Consider the following 16,058-nt stretch of genomic DNA (forward strand, 5'->3'; position numbering starts at 1 on the left):
CTCATGATGTGAAGCAGTATATCAGTGGCCTGGCAACTATTCACGCATAAATATGTGTCGAAGTAACGGCAGGAAACTTACAGAAAACAAACAGTGGTGTGCAGTCTATTGAAGTCACATACCCAAAATACCCATTAGACGCCCGACGTTGCTCATCGGCAACATATATTTTCCCCGCGGACTACATAATATCTCCGAAGTGTCAGTCAAATTTTGCACTGTCACACAATTGCCTAGGTCAGTATCTCTTGTTTCTATTTCACTCGATCACAGGGATATCAAATACCGGCCACGAAACATAACGATTTGCATACTTTTGGTGAATCACTTTCAAGAAAGGCGCGAAAACCGCAGAGTCACGTGGCTTAAATGGTTTTAATTAATGCCCAGAGCCGTGCGGGCGAGTGCTGCCATCTCTCCTTCGTTTCATGCATGGTTTCATGCGGTTCAAATCGTTGCTCCTGAGCAACATGGGATGAACATGGGGCATTTAGTATTAGTACCCACTTGGGCGGAGAAAAAAAAATATTTTGGAGCGTTGCTCCACAGCAACGCTGGGCATCAAAGGGTTAGAGTGTGAAACTGAAATCGAAAACAAAGTGAGCAGCGCAGCGAAGGCAGCGCCGTCGATTTAAACTGGAACAATTTAGAAATTCAATGAAATGATGAAGATTTTGGAAAATATATTTCTTAAAGAGCTATACTGCCAGTTTGTTTCTATCGCACTTGTGACTCCATTTGGAAGTTTGCCCCGGATTAAAATGGTTTGGGCGTCTGGGTCGCTTGGTGACGGTGACGCGACGCGGACAGGACGGATCAGGATTCTATTTTTCGATTCGGTATGTGGCCTCTCACTTCCACGCAATATTGCTACCGTTGCCCTGTGGTCTCGACACGGATCTACACCGAAAACAAAAAATTAGTGCAATGCTTCCGACTAACTTGCTTGGACCACAATATCAAGAGCGGGGACGCTAGTAGGCACACTTCGGTCATCACCATTCTGCAAGTCGACTTCGCTGCGGTGTCTGCCTCACTACCTGTCCCGCTTACAGTTTTGGGAACTGCAAGAAACAAGCTTAAACTAACCTCACATGGTCAAGTTGACCTAAACTATATCACCATACCTATAAACGAACTGATCCTTATCTATAGCTTCATCTAACCCTACACTGTACAGGAAGCGTGATATGTAAAGCGGACCTGCAGAATGTTGACGCCAACCAAATGAACATATCTGGAACATATAACTGCCATCGTAGTATTAATTACGCTACGCACTCCGCCGCTTTCCAGAGTAACTCTGTGCTTATGAAACTCTGTACAAACCCCCCAAATTGCCTTGCAGCTGCAGCAGCATACATGCATATGACAATGGGACTAGATATTTCCCACCAGAAGTACAGGTGCAGCCGAAAGTCTTTTCACAAGCGCTCCAAAACACCAACTTGACTGCTCTAAACCTGCTGCAGAGTCAAAGTTTTTCAATTCCATTTATTGCCTGGTTGCCCACAAGAAGTCCGGACCACACCAGGGCTTTCCCAAGGAGACATTCCGTTTGGAAGAGCTTAGAGAGCCTGCCATCTGGTGCTCCATCTGCTCCCCCCCCCCCCCCCCACACACACACACACCACTTATTCTTCAGCTATTCTGCGATGCCACTGTCAGACCCAGCTTTGTCCTGAATGCCACGTGCAGTAGAGCCCTGCATGGGACTGACCAGCCCGGGCTTTCCGCTTTTTATGTGGCCCGGTCTAGCCTGGTGACTCAGCCAGGCCAAGTAGTTCCAGCCATGGCTTACACACTTCTAGAGCTTATCAAACAAATTTATAAGAAGAGAACTATGAGAGCTGCGGCTTAACACGGCAACAGCACGAGAGCAAATCAAATCAAGAACGCGGACGGGCAAGCGCGTTATCGTTACACTAACAATTTTTTATGGAGGTATGATTGTAAAATATGTGAGGAGTCAGGAGCATTGTAAAGTGGCTTTGAGAATGTCCTAGAGGGTCGAATCATACGCATAATGCAGTGTCCGTTGCCTGTTTTCGCAAATATATGCACAGCAATGATGCAAGCACATGATGATACAAACTAATAGTTTTTCGCGACTCGGCCGAGCCACACTCTAGGAAACATATTTGTCGGCCCCGCCAGCGGTGCTGGCGTCTTTTGTCGGCGCAGCTAGGAACAAACACACAGCCAATAACATGCCTGGCCCGGATTCGAAAATTTCAACATTTGTACACCTCTACTGGGGAAGCAGTCAAGCACAAATATCATATTTCTCCTTTCAGAAGAGGCAATGGCAACAGGTGATTCCATCAAGGTCTGCCGCATCTTCTGTCTCACTGGGAACCAATGTAGATGCAGAGGCACTAAACATGGATGACACTCCCTAGCTCCCCAGACAGTGAGTTTGGCACTTTAACCAGCACACCACTGTCTTCTTTTTCTTTTTTTTTTTTTTTTTTTTATGAACCCATTTGACTCTATTTCTTTTTTTTTTAGTTTATTGTGCATTAGCAACGAGTCAGAAGACGCAAGTATGTTCGAGTCGTCAAGTTCCAACCCTTCTGATTCACGACTCGGAGATATGCAGCCATCCGCAGTGGAGTTCAGCGGTCAGCTCGCGAGAGTAAAATCGGAACCTTGCGATGATGAATGCCTGCCAGAACAGGGCAGGATTCAGGAACAGCACTGCAGTGACTCTGCATCAGAAGGCGACACTTACGGTAAAATGTTTTGTAGAGGGTGACACGGTAGTGTAACAATAACGAATTCAATAAAACTGCACCGGAGCCGCCCCCAGAAACCGCAGGGTGCGCAGAAACGCAGGGTGCGGGTCCACACTTGTCGCGCCCAGAGCGAGAGCACCATCAAAGATAAACCTGCACCCTGCACAACAGCAGTGTTCCTAGAAAGTGGCACCTGGTGTTTAGTGGGGAATTTTAGAAGTTCCGCTTTTTTTTTTTTTTTTTTTACTGCGATAGCTGCAAGCGGGAACTTATTTTCGAGGATGGCGTATCTCTCGACTTCCGACACGGAACGCCATTGGTTGGTGCAGCAGCAAATAGGAGGGCACGTGTAGAAACGTCAGGGGCCACGCCGTGTTGTTGACAAAAGTTGTGTCCGTGCCAAAAAATGACAGTGTATCACACGCTATGTGGCGGCAATGAAGAGCAAGTACGGCGCCTGCAGATAGAGAGTTGAGGCAACACCACCTAGATAAAGAAAGTCTGCTTACTAGTTGACGTGACATAACAACTAAGAGTCAGCCAATCAGGATCGTGTTTTCAACGTCTGTAGCCGATCACAGACTCGCTTTCAGCAGTCGTAGCCATAGAGACGAACTGCCGTCGTCTTCGAGTAGTGGTTGAACGTCCCCGCGTACTAGATGGGGAAAACTTTAAAATAAAGCGTAAAACTGTCCCATATCTTTCTCAAGACTGATTTTCTGGAAAGCACGTCACACTTCTTTTGTCTAAAGATTCAGGTCTGCAGATTCCATGTTAGCTGGAATCATATGCGGGCCCTTGAATTCACAGAATGGCGATTCGCAGTATCTTGGTGGCGTTGGTTGATATCTCTGCATGCCGCTGTTGGATGTGAGCACTACAGCACAGGCAGGGAAGAAGCAACTAAGTGCGCATTGGCTGCAGGAGAACAACATGACCCGACTGCGAGGAAACGCAAAGCAGCTGCAATGAGACAAAGACGAGAAGATCCAAAAGTTAGGGAACATAAGGCTGAGGCCAGCAAGCGCAGAAAAACAAGTGCCTGAAACGAATGCACGTTCATCGTAGTTTGCCACTGGCCGATGCAGATCTTGCAGACAAGTTTTTGAAGAATGTGTTTGGTCATGTTTGTGATGTTGTGTGAGAATGTGTTTTGCACCCATGTGGCACCCGCACACGTAACACCACCAACTGTTGGTTGGCTAGCTAGTTCAGAGCAGGATGTGTGGAAGACTTTAAGAAAAACAAAACTTGTCTACATATGCATGTGCAATACAACCGTGTCCCTCTCATGCACAATACAGCTATCTCTGTTACTTTTTTGCACGTGAGCTGCGAAAAGGCCTTAATTTTCGGTTATGACATTTTGATCGGCGTGTAGTGTGCTCAGTGTTTTGCGTAGAAATATGTGGCGACAGCGCAAGTATGAATGCAGCCGATATTGTGGTAGATGGAGGAAAACATCGGCTAACGATGACACAAGCGTAATTAAGCTACCTAATGAGCGCCCTTTTTTGCAACAATGATCACTGCAAAGTTAATCCCTCCACTTATCCTCATGAATTATCTTATCGCCAAGAGTTTGTCATCATTGCTGTCCGATGAGCTGGAAAGAAACTCGAGCCACTCCAAGCAGCGCGTAATTACATGTGGATGCCATAATGTACGTGTGCTATGGTGCTGTAACCTGTCACAGTGCTCCTTGGGATTGCAGTCTGTCGGCAGCCCAATTTTTAGTTACAAATACTGCAGACGGCTTAGCCGTCCAAGCAGGAGAGGCTTTTTAACAAGTAAAGCAAAGTCTAGTGCTCCGCTGAAATGCACAATATTTGGAGATAAAACAGATTCAGAAGGCAAGGAATTCTACTCCTGTATGGTACGGGGGAAAAAAGGTATACTTAAATGCATCAGTACATGGCCTGAATGATTTAATACAGTTAGCATGATTTAACCTCGCAGAGGTGGGTGATGGGGCAAAAGGTATAGGTTTTTATCAATGTACAAATCTCCATGGTACGGTGAAAACAGTGATTCATTGAATACAGTGAGTGATAAGCGTTGAACTTTTTCAACTTTTGACGTCAAATTTGTGTCCAATTTTCTCAGTGCGCCTCAGGGCAATTTGGGAGCACACTGAGTGGGTGCTCTTCGTTAATCGATGGCGGCACACACGTGCGGTCTACCGGAGATGCTATAAGTTAACTTTTTGGTAACTTGCAACTTATTCGTTGCTTTTCAGTAGCAATAACTTCTTGGGGAACTCATTCCAGGTAACTTTGTAACTTGAGGAAATTTCTGTGTTCATTTTTATTTCTCAGCTCTGGTCCACAAATAACATTAGCTGCGTCCCGTTTTTGCCTCCTACAACGATACCACAGTCATGTGCATAGCGGTTGCACATGCACAGCGTTTCCTCATCACACAGTAAACATTACGAATTCTGTCTTGCCCATGTATTTGGAGGCTTGTGTGACATACATCGTAGTGGCCAGTGACGTGTGTCTAATGACATATGTGCACCGCAGAGCTAGCAGTGATGGGCAGTGTACCCAAAATTCATTGAAGGGGTCCTAAAGTGCAAAAATTTGTCTTCGCGCTACAAAAGATCCCGTCACCATGACAGTAACACAACAAAAATTGGCTTGTTATGCCGTTTGTAAATTAAACATATAGAAAGGTTTCTCTTTCGTTCCTCTGAATCAGCAAAAATCATCAGGGACACATCACCTCCAGTGCAACCAATTGTCGAAGGAAATATGTTGCAGGAATGTCCCCTTTCCGCATTTCTTTGTCCAATGAACACTCTACAAGTGTAGCTCAACTTGGCTATGACTAGGATTCCGACTTTTCCGATTTATTCGATAAACTCCTATAAACTCCCTCCAATGTTTTTTGCAAAATATCCGATTTATCCGATAAACTCAGATTTTTCCAACGCCCACGTGACGGCCTTAGAGTTTTTCTTGTTTCATTCTTCCTTTGTCCTCCTCCTTCCACACCTACTTTTCGACTTCAGTCTAATCCACAACCCCAAAAAAAGGGTCACACAGCCTCCACAGGTCACAGCCTCCTTCAGGGTCGCTGGACGCATGAATGGCCAAAGAGGAGGATACTACACACTCTTGTCCCATCTGTTCTATGCATCTTCAAGCCTCGTGGCTCTACTTGACCTCAGGCACCGGTGGCCATGGTGGCAGTTGAGAACACGTAGGCAAACAAGCCGAGGTGGGCTTCATCTAGGGCAGGGGTCAGGAACCTCTGCAGTTCCAAGGGCCATATCTTTCACCCCCCTCGTCGACTTTTTTCCAGGGCCCGCAGATGAGATTCGAACCCATTCTAAAATAAGTCTAAATTAGCCTGCCGAAATTATTAATCGCTGTTGAATGGCAAGCTGACCATTTTACAACTGCAACTAATAGTGTAAGCGTGCTTGTTGCGCTCACAAAGTTACGGTTTAGAGAATACGACAAACACCTTTTGTTAATTTTAAGCGCGGGAAAGGCAACACAGAGAGCGCACTTTTGCTTTAGGAATTCGCCCAGCTAAACACCAGGATTTTTGTCGTGCGCTTGGTCTGTGCCAGGGGTTTCCGACCCCTGATCTAGGTGTAGACACAACATACGGAGCTTCCAGGAGTCTGCGAGACAAGGTGAACAAGTAATTCACGAAAACGCCAATGAGTACCAGTGCCTTTCTCGTGTACGAATGTGTGAGTGAGTAAGAAAATGTGTGCGTGAGCGTAAAGGAGCATCTGTCCCAATTACTGGATCCTCTCCGGATTCATGAGAACGCCATGTGCGAACGTGGTGTAAAGGAAGCGTCCCTGACCTGTACTCAGGAAGGGCCAGGTTCAACCCCTGGCACTTGTTGGGCTTTTTGTATTTTACCCGTTTACTTTGTCTCTTGCAGTTACATTCAAACGTGGCTATAGATTCAACAACGGGACAGCGATGACCTTCACTTCCTTTGAAGCCTTCCGATGTGACTCCTCCCTTTTTGTTTTACTTCAGGGATGAAGTCTGGGCTGGGCGACATTAAGGAAGAACGTCAGGACACACCTCCTGATGAACAGGTCCTCCTAGTAGCGACGACGGAGCCTTACAACGCCACAATTTTGGCTGGGCAGGACCACGAGGGACACGGCCACGGCTCAGACTCACAAGCAGATACATCAACGGGTAAGATTCGATCAGTTTCGCCAACGAAAATGGCATGCGCAAAGAGAAAGATAATGAGAGATAAGATAAAGAAAGATAAAGATAAGAGCATAAATGCTTCTTAGCTTTCGTTTGGGCATCGGCCAGGGCCGCCTGCGTAGCGTAGACCTACCATATTTACTCGCATATTAGACGTGGTCGCGTATTGGACACACACCCCAACCTCAGCTCCGAAATATTGGTATATTTTTGTTCCTCGCACATTAAACACACCCTGACATTAGGACTACGCCCGCATTGTCTCGTGTGGCCCCTGCCAGCGTATCACGCTCGGATGGCTGCTTGCACAATCGTACACCGTAACATACTTCCAGTGGAGCACCGGCAGGACGACCTCCGAAGCGTAGGCTCTGAAGGAAAATACGTACTTACTGTGTTATCTGATAATCCCTTTCTAAGAAATTAATATTTTGGCAACTGTAAGCATGCTTCTCTATTAGTGGATGACTTCCACTCGGACATCTGGAGTCATTTGCGGTAAATGCGGTGCTTTAATGCCGACATCTTTACTACATACGGCTGTCTTCACAGTAAACAGCTCCTATGACATCCGTTACAAATTCCCATCTTTTCCATTTCATTTGCTCCTACAAAGAGAAGTCTTCACAACCAAGATTGTCTTTTACAACATTACTACAGGTTCAAACTGAGCCAGTGTGTCATGCATCTGTGCAGTGCATGGGCAGACATCCAGAAGCGGCACCAGCGAGCGAACGGTGTAGCTCTCAGCTACATGTCTGCGTGAGCTAATAAATGCTACGTCAACATCTCTAAGCAGTTCTAAACCATAAGCTCCGCCAAACAGATCCGGCTACAACCTCACAGTCCGGCACTGGCTCCACAAGACCTTCAGTCGATCAGTGAAAAGTAGTGCCTTTAACGTATACGTAATCCCAGATAGGCTAACTGCTGCGGCCAGCTAAAATATCAGACACTCTCGTAAACATTACCTCTTCAAATTCCATATCTGCAGCGTCTGAGACTTACGAAGGCATTAGTTTTGGGAAGGCAACGAAAGCACAAAAATACTAAACTTTCGTCACCTTTTGTCGCCCTTCACCTCGGATATTACGTCCAACGTGGGCCATGCAGACGTGGTTATCATTCGTGTCATCTTACTAACCACTGAAAATAAGAAGATGTGTATCTTACTTATCTAACAAAGGATTCTCACAGGAGCTAACAAGTGTGCAGCTGGGAGGGCAAATATGCTGATTGTTTTTTCTTTTTTTTCTTTTCCTTTCTGTTCTTCTTTTTTTTTTTTTCTCTCTCTATTTTTTCAGGGACACCTTGTGCGGTTAGTGACACACACAAGTTGCATATAATGAACCCTGGATCTCATAATCGAGGTCAGATGAACACATTTTACAACAACACGGTGAATCAGCAGAGAATGACAATATCATCTCGGGGTCCAAGTTTAACCGAGATAAGTGACTAGTTTATCCACGGGCAGCAAGCTGTGCGATAACAAAAAAAAGAAAGGAAAGAAAAGATCCCAGGGTCCTTTTCAGGAATGCTTCACATGGTGAATGATACAACCGGATAGCATTTCTGTATTCGTCATGTTGTCCACCTTAGGATATGAAGTGCGATCGGCAAGTTGAAGACCTGCGCCCGGGACTTTAGCAGCACAGCCAACCAGTTTTGCGTGACACCAGCCAACGCAAAATCAGCAAACGTTCAGGTGCCAGATGTATCTGAGCAAAATAGTCAACGACTGTAGAGTTTCAAACTAATCAAAAATTAATGTACTCCCCCGATGGTGCTGCATCTTTGTGTAAAAGTGTGCACTAATTATGTGAGCAATTGTGGCAGTTCTGTTAATCTGCTCTCATATTAATTTACGGATGTGGTCTCCGTTCCACAGAGTTGAGCAAGCGCACCCACCTGCTGTCTCACAAGCAGACACTCACAAGCGAAGAGCAGTACAAGTGCGACGTCTGCCCCGCTCAGTTCAGTCACAGCAAGAACCTGCGGCGCCACAAGAAGATACACGTGAGCGACAAGCCGCACAAGTGCGATCTCTGTCCCGCAGAGTTTGTCCACAGCACGAACCTGCGGGTTCATAAGCGAATACACACGGGCGAGAAGCCTTACAGGTGCGACCTCTGTACTGCGGCGTTCGGCCAAACCACGAGCCTGCGGCGTCACAAGAGGACGCACACGACCGAGAAGCAATGCAAGTGCGACATCTGTCTTGCGGAGTTCAACTGCAGCGCCGACCTGCGGCGTCACAAGCAGACGCACACGGGCGAGAAGCCGTACAAGTGTGACGTCTGCCCCGCGGCGTTCAGCCAGGGCAAGAACCTGCGGCGTCACAAGAAGATACACACGGGCGAGAAGCCGTACAAGTGCGACCTCTGTCCCGCGGCATTCGGCCAGGTCACGAACCTGAGGGATCATAAACGGACACACACGGGCGAGAAGCCGTACAAGTGCGATATCTGTGCTGCGTTGTTCAGCCACAGAACGAACCTGCGGTGCCACAAGCTGAGACACACCGGCGAGAAGCCGTACAAGTGCGACCTCTGTCCCGCAGAGTTCAGCTGCAGCACTGACCTGCGGCGTCACAACAAGATCCACACAGGTGAGAAGCCGTACAAGTGCGATCTCTGTCCTGCGAGGTTTGGCCAGAGGACAAACCTGCGGTACCACAAGCAGATACACACGGGCGAGAAGCCATACAAGTGCGACCTTTGTCCTGCGGCGTTCAGCCACAACACAAACCTGCGTCGTCACAAGCAGACACATACGGATGAGAAGCCGTACAAGTGCGACCTCTGTCCCGCAGAGTTCCGACAGAACGTGAGCCTGCGACATCATAAGCAGGCACACGCAGGCGAGAAGCCATGCAAGTGCGATCTCTGTCCTGCAGCGTTCATCCACAGCACGAATCTGAGGCGTCACAAGCAGACACACACGGATGAGAAGCCGTACAAATGTGACATGTGTCCTGCAGAGTTCCGACAGAATGTGACCCTTCGACTTCACAAGCAGAGACACATGGGCACAAAGCCATAAGACTACAATCCTTGGCCTCCAGTGCTCAGCCAGTGTATGAAACTGGAGGATCACAAGTGGTTGTACACAGGTGCACCACAGACGTGCGATCTCTGTCCTACAAACTGCAGCCTCCGCGCACACCTGCAGCATCACAGGCAGGTGCACAAGGGGGAGAAGCCCTTGAAGCTGATCTCCATCCTTTAGAGATCAGCAAGAGCATGAGCCTATGGTGTTACAAGGAGGCACACTTAGGCATGGAGCCATGGAAGTGTGATGTCAGTCTTGCAGTGTTCATCTGCACAAGTGACCTGCGGCACCAGCAGCTTTGTAGTAGGGTACAAGTCGCTTTGACACGGCATCTTCTGCGAGGGACGTTAAACACAGTGTATTCGGACTTTCTCACATACACACCCACATTCAAGAACCAATCCACAGACCAACCACTGTGATGTCATTCAAGTCATGATCACAGTTGGCTCACGATGTAAAGCCACAAATTATTACTATTATTATTATTATTATTACTGACCTGCGGCATTACAAGCAGGCACACACAGGCGAGAAGCCATACAAGTGGAATCTCTGTCGTGCAGAGTTCAGCCGCAGTACAAATTTGTTTGGTCACAAGCAGACACACATGGGTGAGAAGCTGTAGAAGTGTTATATCTGTCCTGCGGAGTTCCAACAGAGTTCCAACACAACCTGGTCCTGTGGTGTCACAAGCGGAGACACATGGACACGAGTCCTGAAGGGTATGATACCTGTCCTCGAATGTTCAGCCAGATCGTGAGCCTGCAGGATCACAAGCAGACATGCATAGGTGCAACACAGCAGTGCGATCGCTGTCCTACAAAGTTAAGCGTCACTGTGCACCTGCAGCATCGCAAGCAGACAGCACGGGACAGAAGACTTAGGAGTGGATCTCTGTCCTTCAGAGTTCAGCCACAGCATGAGCCTGTGGTGTCACAAGCAGACACAGAAGAATTGCACAACTGGGTACTCTGTAATGCAATACTTGTCCTCCATGGGTGCCTGTCGAACCAAATTTGGATGCACACCAGTAGTGACAGCAGCACTGACCAGCGAGAAGCCATACACAAGTGTCATCTCTGTTACGCCATGTGTCCTCAGCTGGGAGACCTAAAGAAGCGCGTGGTAATACACAAAAAACTTCATGAGAGGCTGTGATACTCAGTGATGGTGTGACGGGCTGTGATGTTGACTGAATGGGTTACGATGTGGTGGACTGTGACGGTGATGAAGAGTGGTTGGTTATGATGCGATAGGGGCTTTGATGGTGATGCAATGGTATGGTCCGTGGGCGTGGCTAAACATGATGTGATATTGAATGAATTTTTCTGAAAATTCCAGCTTCTGATGCTGAGTTCTTTTATGGACCTTTGGTGCATCACCAAGTGGGCCCAAATATCAACTCCTTTTAACCTCAGTCTGTTCATGTATGCGAGCTTTAAACATCCAATGGCAGTGAAGTGCAGTAGTAGTGCTCCTGTTTTCCCTCTCCGCATACACAGGAAAGGAAAACTGGAACGCTTCTACTTGAACACAGAAAAATGGCGACCAGATCTCCTTATTTCCAGGCCCTGTCATCGCGCTATAATTGTCTCGATTTTTTTTCTTCAGAAAACTAATGTTACCAATTACCCCAAGGGATTCAATATTCTTATTGGGTCAATCTCGTATCTTTGATAATTAAAAAGTTAATTAATCCATCAACACAGAAGTTTGCCGTGCCTTCTTAAGGAGGACCTTTTGGGCTTGGAGCACGTCGCCATTGGTTAAAACTGGGAAAAAATGACTTTTATATTTTTTAAAATTACTTCTATAGTTACGGTGAATACACCATACTCTGCTTCAATAATTCGGCAACTCAGTTGTGGTTAGATCGGATGTAAATCATTTTACTCAGCATGATACACACGACACATATACTTATGCACACAGGAACTATTGGCAAGATTCCTAACATTACTTTTTTCCCAGTCTTTCAACCCTCATACCATCGGTCTGGTAAATTGCGAAAATCATACCTGTGTTCAAGTCCAGCAACGGATTGGATCCCAAAAACTATAGGCCCATACCGGTCTACCATGCAAGTTTCTTTAGTACAGTATCGTTTCCCGTTTAATAACGTTTCTTGAACCCAGTAACTTCTTTTTTCCTTTCCAACGCAGTGTTCGGCACTGTTACTCCTGTAAAATTCAGTTGACCGGTGTCACACGTGATATTTTTCTATGTCTCGACAGAGGTGGCCACGTTGATGCCGTGTTCATTGATTTTGCCAAATCTTTCGATCAGGTTCCTCATACACGCTTAATAGATAAGTTATCTGCCTTTGCATTGTGTTGTTTACATGCCTTGCCCATCGCTCAGACTCGTCTATCATGAAGTCTGTACCTGCTCTATGCATTGTCCTGTCTGTTCTTAGCTGGATTCGAAATTGCGTCACAGGACAGAAGATGTCGTAGCTAATAACACATCTTCCTCACGGGCATCTGTTACCTGCTGGGTACCTGTATGGGTCCCCTGCTATTACTTATATTAATGACATGTCTTCGGTTTTGTCATCTCCCGTACGCCTCTTTGCAGGCGATTGCGTTGTGTGTCGGAAAGTGTCGAATATCCTTGAACATGATGCCCTCGAGAGTGACTTAGGCAAGATACACTCCTGGTTCTTGACTTGGCTCTTACCAATCAATGCTAAAAAGTGCAGAAGTTACAAGGACCACTCCATTTTCTTCCTGTTGTCACTTTGACACACTTATCTCTTGAACAGGTTACGTCTGCTAAGTTCTCTTGACCGACAACCTTTCTTGGTCTCACCATATTTCGCATGCAATAAGTTCTGCTAACAGTACTCTGGGGTACTCTGGGGTACTCTGGGGTTCCTACATTGCTCTCTCCTTCTCACACCCCGACGTATTGAAGTACAACACTCGTGAGGCCAAAACGTGGATACGTCACTTCAATCTGGGACCCTCACCGGGCATTCCTTAAAAATTTTCATCGAAAGTGTTCAAGACCGTGCAGCCCGATTTACTCTTAAAAGGGCATAAAATGCAAAAACAAGTTCACTTCAAGCTACTTCACGTGCTATGTTAATTCCGTTACGGAGCTACAATCGAGATTATACCGGACTCTTTCTTGCTTCGGTGCTAGGCAGTGAACGTCGCTTCAGCTCGTGCATCAGTGTTTCTAATCCATGCTGCACGTGCACGTGTGTGCCACGCCATGGAGAAGTCCAGGTGAAAAACATAGTACAGTCGCCGACCGATTTTTCGGACCCTGATTTTTCAGACATGCTTGTTTATTCGGACCCGTTCGCGGAACGGCCGTGGGTCCCATAGAGTTAATGTATAAGAGCGTGCAAAATATCGGACGCTGTGCAGCTCCGTCACTCGATATTTCGGACTCTGTTTGCCCAACCAGCGAATTTTTCTCTTGGGGTGACAGGTAAATATTGGTATCGTCCGAAATTCGTATCGAAAGAAATCAACCAACTAGAATACTGAGGCAAAATAATAGGCAGTGATAATTGTTCATTTTCCATTCCTCTGAGTAGAAGGGGTCTGTCGTGGCGCCTTTGCGTCTTCGATTTGGCCAGCGGCCCAGCACGTGCTCTCCGCCCGCGAGTCGCGCGACGGCGCTGTAAAGCGAGCTTCACCTAAAGCACGCATGCGCTAGGTGAAGCCCGACTTGCAGACTTGATGACGGCGGTGCCTTTGACAGTGTACATTGACGAAATGTCGCTTTGGGAAATAGAAGCTGATGTCATCAAGCAGAGCTGGAAGCGCGTTACGAAAGCATCGACATATTTTTCCAGCCCACTAGGGCTTAGTAAAGTTTATTTTGAAGCGAAATTCGTTTTTTCGGACTGCTCGATTATTCGGACTTTTGCGCGATCCCCGCCGAGTCCGAAAAATCGGACGGCGACTGTATGCGTTGCGAAGTGGGCTGGCATCGCTGTCCGAAGGACGTGAAGATGAATGTTGTCAGTGGAAAATTCGCGAGAACTGTTGTACAGTTGTGGTGCACAATTCACTGAATCGGTATTGAAAAATGCAGCAGTGCACATCATGCCGCACATATGCGAAACACTACGATCAGACCTGTTCTGAATCCACGTGAACACGCTAAGTATGCGCGTGCTTCTCCTGTTGTCTCATTGGATGCCACCAATCTTTGCCTCCTGGGGATACCATTGGTCGCTGCCAACGGCGGCTCTGTTTTTATTGCGTTTTTCTTCTAAATGATGGCGCTGTGTGAACAAACTTTGCTTTCATTATGCTAATTGAAACACGGACTTTCGTTTGAGAGCAAGTTGTTTTTGCATTTTAGTAAGAACTTATAAAGTAACTTTTGTCCAGACTGCAGTGCGACAGAACTAAAACGCGAACTTACACCGGTGAAGTTACAACGGCGCAAGCTCTCGGCCTTGAATCCCTTCCACGAGATGTACCACAATAACTGTTTACGTTGATCAACACACTGATCGTGCTTTTAAAGTTACGCCACTACATTGCACAACAGACTACTACTTCCAGTCCTTCATTCCGTGTACAACTAGACTCTAAAATGACCTTCCTCGTGAAGTCGTACTTATCACTGATAACGTATTGCTCAAGCATTCCGTTCCATAGTCACTGCCCTTTTGCTTGAGGAGCACTTAAATGTTTTGCGAGATTTTCAATGTATCTTCCTGTTAGCAGTTTGCCTTCCACATCTTCAAGTGCTTTGATTCTAGCAGTTCGTACTCTTTGAAGTTTGTCAAATAATGTCCAATTGTGTCGTGTACACCCTCCATTATGTTGTGCGGGACCTTACCCTACTTAACGTATTTACAGTAAATAAATAAATGCACACCGTTAGACACAGATTAACAATGTTTAGTCCATGCACTTAAGAGGCAGGATCTCTGTTTTAATTTGTACGAGCATATTTAAGCACACAGTTTCCAAAGTGATGTGTTAGTTTTGATGACTTCGCATCCCCCTGGCCTAGCACTTCTCGAGGAAACATCAGGATAAGCACTGATTTTGACGTTTTCGAAATATCGGGTATAATCGGGTAAAACCCTAAGGAGTTGGGGCCTAGCTGTAGTTCTACTTCAACACCTATCATTTTGAGTGATAACCTTTGAAGTTGACTTCCAATGATGGGTTACGAGTAGGGTTCGGGGTTTTCGAATTTATCCGAAAAAATCCAAAAAACGTACTCCGGTAAACCATGAAAGATGGAAGTCGCTGAAAAGGTTAGCCAGGCTGTAGGACTCGAATGGTTTGTCCCTTCAGATGACGCACCCTGGAAGTCGCCGAGAAGGCGTGTTAGCTTAGCTCAATTGGTAGAGCCCTGGACCGGCAATCCAGAAGATGTGGGTTCGAGTCCTACAGCTGGCTACAGTCCTACAGCTGGCTTTCGTCTTTCACTTGAGTGTACGTCACGCAATATGTATTGATAAGAGTGTGTGACTCTTTAGTGTTGAAGCAATAAATGTGAGAACTGCGTTTTAGCTGCTCGACTGTCCGTGCATCAAGTTTTCTCACAATTTCGGGTATTAACTGAGCTGTAAACCCTACACTCCAAAAAACTCCGCTTTTTGAAAAAACAATAAACCCCAAAAAACATCCTCCAGGAAAGCCCAGAAATAAACTCCAAAAACCCGGAACCCTAGTTATGAGAGTCGGGGGGGGGGGGGTTATTTCTTGGAGGTTCATAGTAGGGAAGGGAAGAGGGAAAGAGGGAGCGTTAAAACTAATGTTTATTGGAGGGGGCAATCTCTCTTTCCCTCCCCCCTGATCCACCCTTTTTGTGCACCTAACAGTTTGCCTGCCTTCGAAAGTGACAAGTAGCTGTCTTCTGGTCAGACTTTGGGACCGTGAGAATGTGCTTTACTTTATCCTTATTTTACCTGCTTTACAGTTACCTCTTACCACTTTGCTTTCTTCATTTCTGTTTGTTCCTTCCCGGGGGGGGAGGAGGAGTGTCGTTAGGAGGAACCCGAGAGGTCTGCCTGCCTGATTAGGCGGCATGTTTCTCGGGAAGAGAAAGGTGGTGGAGAGGAGGAGAGGAAAGGGTGAAG

At 46.6% G+C, this 16,058-nt stretch overlaps 1 protein-coding gene across 1 annotated transcript; it reads left to right on the forward strand.

The window, feature by feature from the left end:
- Window positions 1–773: 773 nt before the first annotated feature.
- LOC135368152 (zinc finger protein 664-like) lies at window positions 774–15,488 on the forward strand. Its single transcript, XM_064601269.1, has 5 exons — window positions 774–839; window positions 2,298–2,413; window positions 2,512–2,735; window positions 6,749–6,916; window positions 8,826–15,488. Exons 3-5 carry the CDS (start codon window positions 2,549–2,551, stop codon window positions 9,977–9,979), a joined length of 1,509 nt encoding a protein of 502 aa, XP_064457339.1. The 5' UTR covers window positions 774–839; window positions 2,298–2,413; window positions 2,512–2,548; the 3' UTR covers window positions 9,980–15,488.
- The last annotated feature ends 570 nt before the right edge of the window (window positions 15,489–16,058 follow it).

The sequence above is a fragment of the Ornithodoros turicata genome, chromosome 9 (genome assembly GCF_037126465.1).
Source record: "Ornithodoros turicata isolate Travis chromosome 9, ASM3712646v1, whole genome shotgun sequence".
NCBI classification, from domain to species: Eukaryota; Metazoa; Arthropoda; class Arachnida; order Ixodida; family Argasidae; genus Ornithodoros; species Ornithodoros turicata.

Excerpts from the sequence above, each read along its gene's own strand:
- LOC135368152 (XM_064601269.1), top strand. The coding sequence starts at position 2,549 with ATGTTCGAGTCGTCAAGTTCCAACCCTTCTGATTCACGACTCGGAGAT. Across the intron at positions 2,736-6,748 it reads ATCAGAAGGCGACACTTACG|GGATGAAGTCTGGGCTGGGC; the intron begins GTAAAATGTTTT and ends GTTTTACTTCAG. Across the intron at positions 6,917-8,825 it reads ACAAGCAGATACATCAACGG|AGTTGAGCAAGCGCACCCAC; the intron begins GTAAGATTCGAT and ends TCCGTTCCACAG.